The sequence below is a fragment of the Culex quinquefasciatus genome, chromosome 2, assembly GCF_015732765.1.
Source record: "Culex quinquefasciatus strain JHB chromosome 2, VPISU_Cqui_1.0_pri_paternal, whole genome shotgun sequence".
Lineage (NCBI taxonomy): Eukaryota > Metazoa > Arthropoda > Insecta > Diptera > Culicidae > Culex > Culex quinquefasciatus.
In genome coordinates, this window is record NC_051862.1 from 167,670,574 (window position 1) to 167,684,414 (window position 13,841).

Below are 13,841 nucleotides of genomic sequence, written 5' to 3' on the forward strand. Positions count from 1 at the left end.
AATTTAAATTTAAGAATTTAAGAATTTAAGAATTTAAGAATTTAAGAATTTAAGAATTTAAATTTTATTGGAGATTTTTTAGATTTTCATTTTTTTAAATTTAATATTTTTATTTTCAAAATTAGATTTTTTTAATTTTAATTTTTTTAATTTTGATTTTTCTCTAAATTTTGAATTTTGGATTTTTAGTTTTTGGAGTTTTGAATTTCAGATTTTTAAAATTCTGAATTTAGAAATTTAGGATTTTTTAAATTACGATTTTAGAAATTCAAAATTGGTTGAATCTGAATTTTAAAAATTTTGATTCAAAAAAACTATTAAATATAAAAAAAAATTCGAATTTTTGAAATTTGAATTTTGAATGATAGAGCAATCTTTTTATTTTTCACCAAGAATGTTTAAATTTAGAAAAATATTTCTACGGGTAAATCCCATCTACAATTCAAAGGCAAATTGAATAAATCCACTAAAAAATTGAAAATAAATAAGGGTTAAAAAAAACATTACTCAAAACTCAAAAGAAATTACATATTTAGAGCCGGATATACTAAGAAATGAGTTAAGTGTAGTAATAATTAAATTTAAGAAATTCTCAACCATACATTTGAAAAATAATCTCTACATAATCTTCATCTTAATTTTTCGACGGTTCGTACTAAGAAAATACAAACAATCATTTTCAAAAAAATCTATTAATAAGAAATTGAAATTGCAACTCAATGAAAAAAACAAACTTGAAAGTAATTTTATCTATTTATTTATTAAAATTGCCATCCGCGCGAAATCCGCGCCTGAGCAAAATTAGTCAGCAAATCCGCGCCAAATCCGCGCTATCCGCGCGAAACGCGCCATCCGCGCGACCCGCGCCGTCCGTAACAACCCTGAATGCCAAGTTTTCAGAAATTTCGAGGTTGTGCAAAAATCTTTGATCGAGTTATGAATTTATGAATCAATACTGATTTTTTCAAAAATCGAAATATTGGTCGCAAATTTTTTCAAAGTCTCGTGCTGGCCGTTCGTCCAAAGTTAGCAATTTGTTCATCAGGCTTGAGCCTTAATTTGCCCGCTTGCTTCTGAAAAAAGTAAGGATGCATCTCAAAAATCAAACCATCCACATTAACGACCCCCGGGTCTTTTGTGGTCTCTATTGCAAGTTTCTGCTCGAACCTTGGAGTCCGAAGGCTTGAATGGGGAGAGCACCCAAACCTCTTTTTACTCCAAGGAACCTTCCACCCCAGTGTTTGAACTGACGACCTTTGGATTGCGAGTCCAACCGCCGCCAGCGATTCCACCGGAGTAGGCTTGGTTTGGTGTGTTGTTTGTACTTATGGCATGGAGACGACTCCTACACTCCTGACTTAACGGCCTAACAACCAAGGCCGGGACCGACATTTTACTTCCTCAGCCGATGGAAGGTTGCAGCAGATGGGAATAGAACCCAGAATCATCCGCTTCCAAAGCGGACAGCGTAACCATTCGGCCACGCACTGCCACATGCATCTATTCTTATAAAAATATGTCCAAAAAATTTTTTTTTAGATTCTGTTGCAAATAATATCACATGGAATTTTCGGATAATTAACAACACCAAGCTACTCTCATTTGTATATGTATTTTAAGCAACTAACCACTAAATCTTGTCTTACTTATTTCCCAAACGAGTTGAGTTTTTTTTTTCTTTTGGAAAGAAAACAAAAAAGACAAAAGATAAAAATCACAAACATTATTATATGCTTTACTTTTCTCATTACACTTTTTTTGTCGTCTCATTTTCCTCTTTTACGTGTGTATTTTTTTGTTTACTCTCTTATAATCTTAATCGTATCATCTCAAAACGATCTCGTTAAACCTTCTCAGAAAATAGTACGCTGCTCTTTTTTTATGTTGTTTACTTTTTGTTGTGTTTCATTTGTGTTTTGCTTTTTTTCTTTGCGAAGAAATGTTCTCCGCTATAAAATCGAGTTATTTTATTTTTTGTTTCCTTTTCACGAATCCTAAAATCACCAGTCGTTTACCAATTGTATTAGCTTCTTCAGTGTTTCACTGCATTTGTTTCCGTTCTCTTTTTGTGTGTGTTGGGTTTTCTTTTTTGCCAAAATAGTACGTAAGGTGCGTGTGAAGACAATTTTTAAATTTGGAAATTTCGAATTTCATTCTCTTCCTCGCATACACGTGTGTGTTTGTAACAATGCTTTATTATAAAACGTATCGTATTGTAACAAAACTTGTTGATGTTTCATGCAACTACATTTGATTGGTTTTGAATGTTCCATAACAGTGCTTTTAGCAACTGTTTCGAAACGGACATTTTTATTAAGAAAGACTGCTACTTACAAAGAAAAAAAAAAGAAGAGACGCTCGTGGGTCAACAAACATAAAGGATTATCATAAGAGTTAGTCAATAAGTAAACGCACTCATCTTTGTCACCTGTACAAAATTGACTCGAGACTAGCTCAAGCTGTCGCTAATGATTTTAGGAAGGAAGCTTGGCTTATCGCCACAGCTCTAGGTTAGGCAAAACAATGGTTAATAGTGAAACATCTCTGTTGGACAACTTAAAACAAACTTGATGAAAACTGGTACCGCGTTCTCAGCATCATGTCTTAATAGTACGTTTGTTTGTTTGTTTTTGATATTTTGATAGCGTTTTCCCATCTTGTATCAGCAGCAGCCATGCTTCCCTCTGCTTTGTTGAGTTTTTGTTGTAGTTAGTTTAGAGCTGCCCCTCTCTATCTCGCACTCTCCCTCACTTATGACATAGAACTACATGGCAATCGTGGTGAGCCCATCTGGGTCAGAACCCGGTCCAGCCACTGCAACGGACCGTTTAAATGCAATTCAATCCAGCATGGTGTTGAGGTAACGGTTTGTCGTCTACAAATTATTTTTATCAAAATCAATACTTTTTCATGAAAAATACCTGCAAAGTCGATACTAACCTGTACTCTGCGCCCCATCCTTTGACAAAGGACATCCTAATTGTACACATTCTAGTTAGTTGGTAGACCGCTTCGAAGCCCTGCGAAACGGACTGTGACAGTAAAGCTGCGAATTCCTGATTGTTGAAAATCTTTAGATTACATCCTGAAACATTTCAGACATTAACAGTTTTCTTAATAAAAAAAATCAATCAAAATAACCACTCACCAGGTGGAATCTTACACACGGTCGCCGGGTGCCAGCCGTACCGCTGGTTGCAGTTGGGGCTCTGCACGAAGATGCTCGAGTCGCTGAGACACTCGGCAAACACCTCGCCGCCGATGTAGTACAACCGGACGCCCTTGCCGATGTGGCGGCGCGTCTGCTCGACCACCTCGTTGCGGTTCACGTTCGACAGCAGCCCGAGGCAGAATCTGGAAATTTAGTTTGTAAAATTGTAAATTGTCACGCGAAAAAAGTCACGCGTAAAGTGCGCGAATTGTGGAGGAATTTATACAGCGAATTTTTGAGACTGTTCGCCGGATAATTCTAAATTAAAAAAAGCTTTTGCAACTGAAAAAAATACAGAAAAAATGTAGTTGTAGAAAAAAACTTTTATAAATTCTATAATTTTTCTATTTCCAACCTTAATTAGAATTTTAATATCTTTTGAGGATTTTATCAAGTTGATTCAAAGACAATGCTTAAAATTGAGATTTCTTCAGTCGAATTTATCATAACTCACAAAATTTTAAAAATTGAAGCCGCTTCATTTGTCATTCAATATTGTTTTTAAACAAGTAGACCAAATATAAAATAAATTATCGATCAAGTTGTTATTCACTGAAAAAGGCAAGTGAAGCACGATATCCTTTCCCATGACTACATTCAAATGATTGCAGTCACCACACAGCACCGCACGAGAAAGAAAGAGAAGGGTTGCGAGAGAAAGATAAGAGAGCATGTTTCTTCGTGTAGGGCGGCTGCTTGAGTGCCGAGCTTGATTTCGTTCGTTTCAACTTCGTGTGCTTGTTCTGACGGTCGCTTCGGAATTTCGATCATGATAGGCGCTCTGTGTGAGCATTCAAATATCGTTGTTGATGATGACTGCTGACTGAAAGTATTCAAACGTCACTGACCGTTCCCCGTCCCGGCTAGTATGGATTTATGATCGAAATAGTTCTTTGATTCGTGCTTTTATTTTAAATGCATTAAAACAACATTTGAAACGGCATTTTTCCTTCTCCCAAGATATTGAAAAAAAATTAAATCATGAGCAAAATGTTTCGTTTTCATCAAAATTAACAACAATTTTGCCTGAAACCTGTACGGATGTGTTCAAAAATTTTAAAAAATATATATATAAAATAAATATATGAAATATGATTTAAAAAATGTTTATTATTTTTAATAATGAAAATCTGGACAAAAGTATTAATAATCATTTTTCAAAGCCAAATCGAAAATTATCATATTAAAAAAAATGTACCGTTTCCAAGTTAAAGCTACTTAAAGCTACTGTTTACCTATATTTTCGAGAAAGAACCTGTGAAACCTCTGAAAAACAAGCTGAGAAAATTAATAAATCCTACAATTTTCTCTTTGGATATTAATTAGTTTCTGAGATACAGCCTCACAAAGAAATTGAATCGTTAAGAATGAATTTCTTTATGTCACCTACTTAGCCTGTAATTTTTAACAGACGATATTTCGGAAACTATTGGCCATGTTTTTAATGTAAAAATTTTAAACTGTTGCGAAATTTTCTGATCTTTCCAATAAAAGTACCGTCAGTGGGGGTGACTATGGGTCAAAAAACGATACACCTCTCGTATTTTCTTAATAACAAAACAATTCAAATAACATTGAAAATCTATCAACGTAGATTTGTTCTTAGATAGTTTACTAACATTTTCCCAAATATGGTGGATTTTGATGAACACTACCTTAAATGCCAATAGTTTAAAAATTGACCCAAACTCACCCTTTAGAGGAGGTGACATTGGGTCAAATGAAACTAAAATGATGCTCAAATACAACGATATGGTAAAAATAAGTCATCCAACAGTGTTTCTTGTTAAAGGGAATCGTATTGACACGCTACAATGTTTGAAGTGGAGATTTTCAAACATTTGGGTAGTTTTCGAGAAATTCTAACAAAAATATTAGAAAAATGATTTTTCGAGAGGTCATTTTTGGCCAAAAACGTACCCCAACATTAGACATCTACCAAAACAACAGGATTTGTTCTAGGAACGAGATTTTTTCAGCGAAGTCATCTTAAGATGTCCCCTACACAAAAAAATAAATAAAAAAATAAAATTTTAGTTTAATCAATGATTTCAAATGTTTTTTTTTGTTCAGATATTCGAAATTTTCAAAAAACAACCTTAATAAAAAAAAATAATTTGAAACATTTTCTGATCATTTCAATAAAAATGGTCTACCAATTTCCTATGTAATTTTCCATATTTCATATTTTAGACCAAATTATGAAATTCTGCTGATTTAAAAAAAATGACAGGATTTTTGATGCTTAAAAAAAGTCTTACTTAAAAAAATCATATCTCCTACACCACATTTTGCACATCACGAACTATGACACAAATGATGTATTTTTGGTCCCCTAAATATATCAAAAATTTCCAAAATAAGAAAAATGGGTATTTTTGGGAATTCAACTTCAAGTCGTAACATGTGAAATAAAAAAATAACCTACAATTTTGCCGAAGACACCAAATCGATCGGGAAATTCCTTCTTAAGATACGTACATCCATTGTACATCCATTTTGTATGACCAGCCCTCACAATTGTATGGAAACTTGTTAGGGAAAACTTATGATGAAAAATTACTTTTTTTTAACAATATATATTTCAAATAAAAAAAAGTCAAAGAAAAATCGAATTGCGAAATCGTAGAGAACCACTCAACCCAGAACAATAGAACAACGCAGCTTTCTTACCTTTCCGAGTTGGACGGATCCGTGAAGCCGTCCACCGTAATCGAAGGCTGGGACGCGTGGAACGTTTCGCCGACGCGCAAGTTCAGCTCGTAGTAGCTGATCGAACACCAGAACGCGGGCTCGTGATACATCACCGGCTGGGCGTCCATTGGTGGCGAGAGACTCCCTACGAAAGCACGGTGGGGAAAGATCGTGGATTAGTGACGGAGGACGAGGAAAGGCGGTACATGTTTGAAGTCACGATTTGCGAAAAGTTTTTGGCATGTGCCAAATGTACCTGACCAAAACCAGTTCCTCGGATGCAAATGGAAATAGGAATATGATAGAAAGTCCCGCACCCCCGAAAGTAATTCGTACAACGGGATACCAACAATCTAGACTCACTCATATTATCATTTTGGTCGAGCGGATCGCCGTCTTCCGACATGTAACCGGGCGGTGGCGTCTCTGTGTTGGGAATCTGGCCGACACCGACGTTCACCGAGTCCATAATCGTGGTGTTGGTCGGGATCTGCTGACCCAGCGTGGCCTCCATGTATGACGGTGCGGCGGCGGCTGTGAGGGACGTCTGCTGAAGCTGCTGCTGCGGGTTCGGTGTCTGTGGGCTGGTTACGTAGTTTTCACTAAAATGAAAAATTCTTGGATACTCCGAAATCTGAACATTTAAAAATCCCACTCCCTTACTTGAGGGCATTGTTGTACTGGATGTTGACCGGCACCGTATTGCTGAGATCGTCCAAGGTGTAGGTGACGGAACTTTCGCCGCCCTGAGGTGTGGATAGGTTCTTCGGGACCAAAATGGTCAGCGGCTGCTGGGACTGCGAGTCAACCTTGGTGTAGTGGTACGGGTTGATGCACACCTCGTCCTTCTTCAGGTGGAACGCGTACTCGCAGATGTCGAGCGCCTTCAGCTCTGCTTGGCTCTGTAAACAAAGCACAAAAAAAATACAAAAACGGATGGGATAATTTCATTCGCGGAATGATTAATGGCCATAAATCATGCTAATGAGAGTGCGCTCTGAAAAATCTAAGATAACGATTTTTTTGGCATTAGCTGCTCACCTGCAAATCTGGCCAGCGCCAAAGTCTGCAATAGATCACGTGCGGAAGACCTTTCCTTAGCGCAACTCCATTTTCGCCATTCGCGGGACGGGCTCTGCAAAAACAAAGAAATAAGAAGAAAAAGGTTAGTTAAACTGTTCTACAAAATACAAAAATAATATTTGTAAGCCCACATATCGTTGGTGTTGATGGTTTACCGTGAAAATTGAGTCAAAAATCAGACAAGCACTCCCTTCTCGAAGAGGATGTAGCACAAATGGTGACAAAATTTTAAAAGAATGAGGTAATATTCCGGTATTGAATGAAGATCCGTATAGGCATGCTGCATGAACAGATGTTGTCTTATTTGGAGAGTTTTATATTCAAATGCATCACTATTTGAATTTTGTGAAATTTGTTTACTTTAAAGTAAACCGCGTAAAAGTTTTTTCATGTTTTTTTTATTATTAATAATTTCTTATTTCTCATCTGTTTTCATCCTTTGATGTTTTGAAGCTTTTGGTAAACTTTAGATATTGGTACCACAGATGAGTGAGCAATAGTGTGACAATAAAAAAAACCGACCTCAGGTATACCCTCAGGGGGTTCGATTCCTTAGGAAAAACTATAAAAACTTTGAGTGAAAGGTTTTAAGGGTCGCATAGATCGTTAAAGTTGGTGAAAAAAATCTATTCATACAAAAACGTCTTCTTTAGATCGCTAATAACTCGTCAGGGTTAACTCGGATCACTTTGCGGTCTTCGACAAAACTGTTTGTCATAAAATTTTACTCAAGAATCTCACACTTGACAATGATCCGACACATTCAACGCTAGCTTTTGGTGGAATTTTGATTTTTTTTTTTTCATATATTTTTGCGGGTTTTTCCATACAAACTTCAACGATAAAAAGCGACCCTTATACCTCAACCGATTTGTTTCGAAATCTTATTTTTACCTAAAGAATCGAACCAAGGGGTATCTTTTAAGATTTACCAAAATATTCATTTCAGGCAGGGTTGCGAATGAGCGAGCGCTCACGGAAGGCTTGCTCGCTCCAGCTGGAGCGTGAGTTTTTATCAGGTGGCTCGTGCTCGCTCACGCTCACCGGAGCGTTTTGCGCTCACGTGAGCTGGTGAGCCAAAGTAGGTAGTTGTTTTTCCTGTTGAAGCATCTGCCTGTTTGAAACGAAGTTTCCAGAACTATCTCAGCACAGGCAGCAAAAACAAACAAGAAAGTGGTCGAACAAACAAAAGCAAGCAATGAAATGGATTTGGTCAGCAAACCGAAATTTACGATCTATTTAAAATCTAGACATTTTTCGAACAATTAACAAAAACTAAATTCATAATGTTAACATTCATTGACGTGAAGGGATGCACTGTTTGTTCACATATCAAATCCATATTGTATTGTTGTTATGTACAACAAAAAAAATGACAATTTATGTATATTTTATTTATTTTTAAATAATCTTTTAAACAGTTACAAACATCCATGTTCAAAAAATCATATTTAACTTGTAATTGAATATTTTCAGAGGTTTGGTTGCGGAAGTGTTGAATAAAATCCACTTGCTGGAAAAAGAGCCAACCTTTTTGTGGTGAAAAATATTGACAATTTATTTGATTTTAGTCAAAGGGTTATTTCAACCATTAGCAATTTTGAGGGTAATATTTAAAAATAGAACTGTTTCAAAAATGTTACTCTATTTTCTGAAATTTCTGCCAAATAAAGACTAACCTTAAGAAATGATCATCCGTTTCTTTTCACTGAATTTAATAAACGGAATAACTTTTTTTATAGTAGCTCATTCTGACCCGCAATCTGGAAATGTAGTCAAAACACTGATTAGGTACATAAAACAGTTTAATATTATATTTTAATCAACGAGGTATTTAACATTAAATCGAACTTACCAAAGCAGAAATCCTCTTGAATCAATTCATTGTTTTGTAAGTTTTTCTAATGTTTACAGGCCCTTTTATTTGGGCGTCTATACCCCTCCCCCCTCAACTCTCTGCTTCAATAAGGCCTTTAAACTCTAAAATATTTATACATTCAACTGTATGTCTAAAAATGATTTGACCCTTGCGAATCCAACCTTTTATTTTAAAACATGGTTGATGAAAATAAGCTATTCCAATTCATATATCATAAAATTTGTTCACAAAGTCATATTTCCTCAGCCCTACTGTACCTCAAGCAAAAAATCCATCTAGAATTGAAAAAAAAAAACTTTCTCAAAAACGTTAAAAGATTAGCGACACGACCAAAATGAGCGCTCCGTGAGCGAAATATGAGCGTGAGCGCGAGCGTGGAGCAAACGCGAGCTGAAAAAATCGGAGCAAACGTGAGCGCGGGCAAACGTGAGCTAGCTCGCGCTGCGCTCCTCCCTGAAAGAGTGAGCGCTCACGAGCGCGTGAGCGCGTGAGGAACGCAACACTGATTTCAGGTAAAGTATTTTACCTAAATGATAATCAGGTGATTGGATGGAAATAAAAGCCAATTATTAACGTGCCAAAGATATGAGATTTCTCTTACACTATCTAATAAACTCTCAAGAGTGTGTTACTCTGTATGAGCTGGAGATCACGCAACATATTATTTGTTGGAGTGTTTTAGATAACAGGAAAATAATAAAAACGACAATGTTTTAGAACTCTTTTGTTCTTTTATATAAAAAATTGCTCAAAATAACCATGAACTGGAACCTTTTCTTTTTTAATACAATTAATTTTTCGAAAAATTTCGTGTACACAGATTTTTTAATAGTTTTGGAACGTGTAAAGTTTGCTGAAGTAATATTACCATTTTTACGATTCAATATTCAGTCATAGCCCTCACCTGTCCAATTTTTTTTTAATTTTATTTTTATTTGTCTCTAGTTGGAAGTTAGTTTTAAACAACTTTTCTAATCTAATCGAACACAAGCACAGCCAGTCCGAAGAAAGCATCCGGGAAGAACTTATGGTTAGATTACGCCTCAATTTCCTTCTTGTCATTATATTGCAGTACTTTCGAGAACCCCCGAAGTGTATTACACTCATTAAAGCGGCCCGGCTTACTGCGTTGCATTAACCGCATGAGACAGATTCTATGAAGAAGAAGCCGGGGACATACCGTACCATACCGTACCATCCGGTTCGAGTTATTTATAGATTATAATGGTGTGTGGTGTGTAGGGGAATCGTTGGGGGAGGGATTATTGTATTATATAGTAAATGACCTTGTGACATTATTTCACCATTACGGATTAACTCGCTCAAGAATTATTAATCTCTTGGTGGCCGAATGTCTAGAGCATCCGACTTCCAATCCAAAGGTGTGAGTTCGAATCCTATTAGTACATAGAACATTTGCATTGGATTAATTTTGCTTTCAGAAATTCCCTATAAATTTGCCCTAGTAACACTGGTTTCTCATTCCTGAGATGAAGATGTTGAAAATTAATGAAATAAAAAAATAAGGTTTAAAAGCACTTTCAATGAGTCAAGCAAACGTATCAGGAAATTATTGTTTTGAAAACAAGTTTTTATCAATAATCAGACATGGGTGAATTTAAATTCGGTGCACAATCAATTTGCATTTAAAAATAATGCTATATTTGTTGTTGTTCGACATTATTTAAGCAGGTATTAGACTATGACAAACAAACGAACAACATAGCACTTGTTTACAGTTTCCCTGCTTTGTTTGTTTGCCTGCATTTGTTTGCAGAAACGTCAACCTGCACACATGTTGAGTTGTTTGCGAGTTTGGCAAACTGTCAAACACGAAATGCCAAACTAAAGTGGAAAAACAAATCTTTAACTCGTATTTCGTTTTATCAGCACTCGTCGTGTTTATCCAAATCGACAGAGCCTCGTTGGATAAATGAAATTAAAAAAAATAGGTTGGTTGCATATTACCTCTTTTTTTTTCTTTAACAAATGTGTAAAAATGTGAAACTGAAAAAAAATCGATTCCTGATGTTTTATGTTTATTACACATTATTTTGGCACAAAAACAGTCACAATTCCCTGATGAATAACACCATATTTTTTCTGTTTATGTCAGGTTGTAATATTGCATAAAATTTCATAAAATAAAGCAAAAAATATGTTACACCCATTCCTTACACGCAGCTGGCTATGTCACCAATTCAAATAATCTTAAAATACAGACTTTTCAATATTTTTATATGAACCGCTGCCAAATTGTGCATTATCCAATTATGCAAAATAGCTTTTTGGTCACAGAGAAGGTCCATAAAACGTATAAGCCCAAAAAAAATCGGAAAATCGGCCGATCATTAATTTAGGCATTTCAATTGAGCATTGACGATAACAGGCCAGCCATTGGATACAAAATCTCAACAAAACACAATGCACATTTTTGCTTTTCTTCCCGAAAAACAAATTATCCATTAGTTCGTCCACACGTGTCACCCGATACGTCCGCAAGGGAGCCCTTCAGGCGACAAAAATAACTCTGTACAACACACCCACACAGTGTCACACACAATTCCAATCAGCAGTTCCAGCCCAGAACAACAACAACCGAAAATAATCGATCGATGGATGGTTTGATATGTGGTGCTGCTGCTGCTGCTGCTGCCACCCACCACCCTCCCACTCCAACCAACCCACCCAGGCGCGACCATTGCCAGACTGCCCAAGGCCACCACGCGGCGCCTCCACCCTCGCTCGCGCGCAAATGAAAACCAAAAAAAAACAACAATTTCCACCGGAGAGATAAGACACATCCAGTGCGTGGTGCGGTGCTTACTTTGCCGGGTTCTGTTACTTCCCCGAAGGGGACGATGCTTTATGCTGTAGTGACTGCCACTAAGCTAATAGCTTCCTTTTTCTTCTTCTTCTTTCTTCTTGTTGCGTTACGCGATACCGTCGACGTCGTTGGGCCTTGCGTTAATCAATATTTGTTTTGACTGCCAATGTCGAGGCCAAGTCTAGACGACACGCCGTGGTCGTCCTCGAATGTCTACGAACTGCTGCTGCTGTTGCTCTTCAGGAGGTCACTTCCTCCCACGCGCCACGCCAATTTATTTGGTATTCTTCAAGATTCGTTGGCTGTTCGGCACAGTTTCAGTCCTGAGGCTCCTAGCACCGGCGTCATACGCCATTTTAGGAACCCTAGCCCCACCGCCCAACATTTAGCATATCCCCACCGAGTTTTATGTTGTTTCTCTGGGTTTTCTCTTGCTCCGTGTGTCTGCCGATGTGAGTTAATCGAGCTATTCGCCCCACATTCCTTCTTCACCGCTATGGTAGATCCTTCAGGTTCTGCTTCTTGTCTTCTCTTCCTGCGTCTTCCACCTAACGCCAACTCGAACTTAACCCTTCCACACAGGTCTTCAAGCGTTGGAGAAAGTCTCCGTCCCAAAACGTCCCCAACTCTTCCTTAATCCATCGCTTTATCACCAAACTTGCGTGGTTGAAGCCCACGCCCGTAAAGGTTCAACTTCAAGTTCCGTGGGTAGCCGAAGACCCTGGATGACTAAGCCGATGCAGCGTTGCGTTGCTGGAGATGCGTTGAATAGCTATGCTAGGCACTGTCTGTCTGTGTCTGGCGAGTCTCGACCGATCCCGAACAACGCGAACGACGGGTTGCGCGCTTCCTTCGACGACGGTACTGCCGGTTCTGGCGATGTTCTTGCCATGGTGCATGGTTGGACTGGGTTTTGGATGGCGCTCCACAGAGAGAGAGAGGGAGAGAGTTTGTTCCTCTAGTGACTCACCAGAGAGAGCGGGGAGGTGAATTTGTGTGGGTTTTTGCAAAATTTTGCATGTGTTATGAGTTGCCGAGGATATCGGTAGGGATGTTCTGGGGACGATGATATCATCTACCTTTGTTTGAAAATTTGCGTTTTTAAAATAGATAAATTCTCGGATTATTTCGACATGACCATTCGAAATTAATTTATTTCGACATGACCATTCGAAATTAATTTGAAAAATTACATACATTTTATTACCTTGCTTACTCATTACATAAAAACAGCGATCATCAAAAGAAAATCTTTGGACGTTCATCAATTCGCAATTCGCAATTTTCAGTGTAAGAACGTGCCTTGACCGATCTTATGCACTAGGGTCCCGACGAACACGCACTGCCCTTACACCTACATCTCACCCTTGCTCTGAGTCAGTACGAGCAGCACGCTAGAACACGCTTTGAGTGTTCGTGCCAGGCTTGCACACCTTCTTTTCCGGTTACGCATTTTAACTCGGCCGGGGGTGGTACATTAAGTAGGGTTTGATGTAAGTATAAGCGCTTAACCATTTAAAGTGTGCCTATCAACTTTCATTAAAGCAAAGACTGTTTTATTTTTAGTTTGAATTCAAAAACTTATTGTTATTTACTGTGTATTGTTTTCTCCTGAAATCTTTCCTAGTGTTGAGTCGTGTTTATATGTTGCTATTTCTTTTGTCGCGGTGTTTTGTTACAATTTTTGGTCCTAAGCATGTTATAAAAGTTTACCAAAAATACAATAGTAATATTTGTGTTAATCCTTTAACCATTCCATAAATTGAGTAAGGGCTCAAACCTCACTTGTTTGAAAAAAAGGGTAAAGATTGAAAGCAATTGACAGTAAAAGAGAATTTATTTTATGAAAATCAAGTATCAATAGTAAGAGAATGATGAGCGTATTTTGAAGAATAAAAATGAGAAGTTAGATGTATTAGATGTAAAATTAGACAATAGTTAATAAATAGAGATACAAAACAAGCTTAGATTATAGTAATGATAATTTATAGGACAGATAAAGGATTATTCAAATAAATAAATTCGCAATAAAATCAAAAAAGATAGACTTGATATTACTAGTACATTAAGGAAAAGAATATTTTTAAGGAAAAAAAAGAAAAAAAAACAAAACAAAGTTTGTTACAGCAGTATCAATTGATAGAAAA

The 13,841-nt window shown here is 37.0% G+C and overlaps 1 protein-coding gene across 1 annotated transcript in view; it reads right to left on the minus strand.

The window, feature by feature from the left end:
• Positions 1–1,593: 1,593 nt before the first annotated feature.
• LOC6036390 (mothers against decapentaplegic homolog 3) overlaps positions 1,594–13,841 on the minus strand; it is a gene marked incomplete at its 5' end in the record, with an annotated part of 35,799 nt that continues 23,551 nt past the window's right edge. Inside the window, 7 exons of the mRNA XM_038253582.1 lie at positions 1,594–2,875; positions 2,941–3,085; positions 3,149–3,354; positions 5,885–6,050; positions 6,269–6,507; positions 6,569–6,807; positions 6,947–7,040. Of these exons, the coding sequence (XP_038109510.1) occupies positions 2,752–2,875; positions 2,941–3,085; positions 3,149–3,354; positions 5,885–6,050; positions 6,269–6,507; positions 6,569–6,807; positions 6,947–7,040 (1,213 nt within the window). The remainder of the gene's footprint in view (positions 2,876–2,940; positions 3,086–3,148; positions 3,355–5,884; positions 6,051–6,268; positions 6,508–6,568; positions 6,808–6,946; positions 7,041–13,841) is intronic.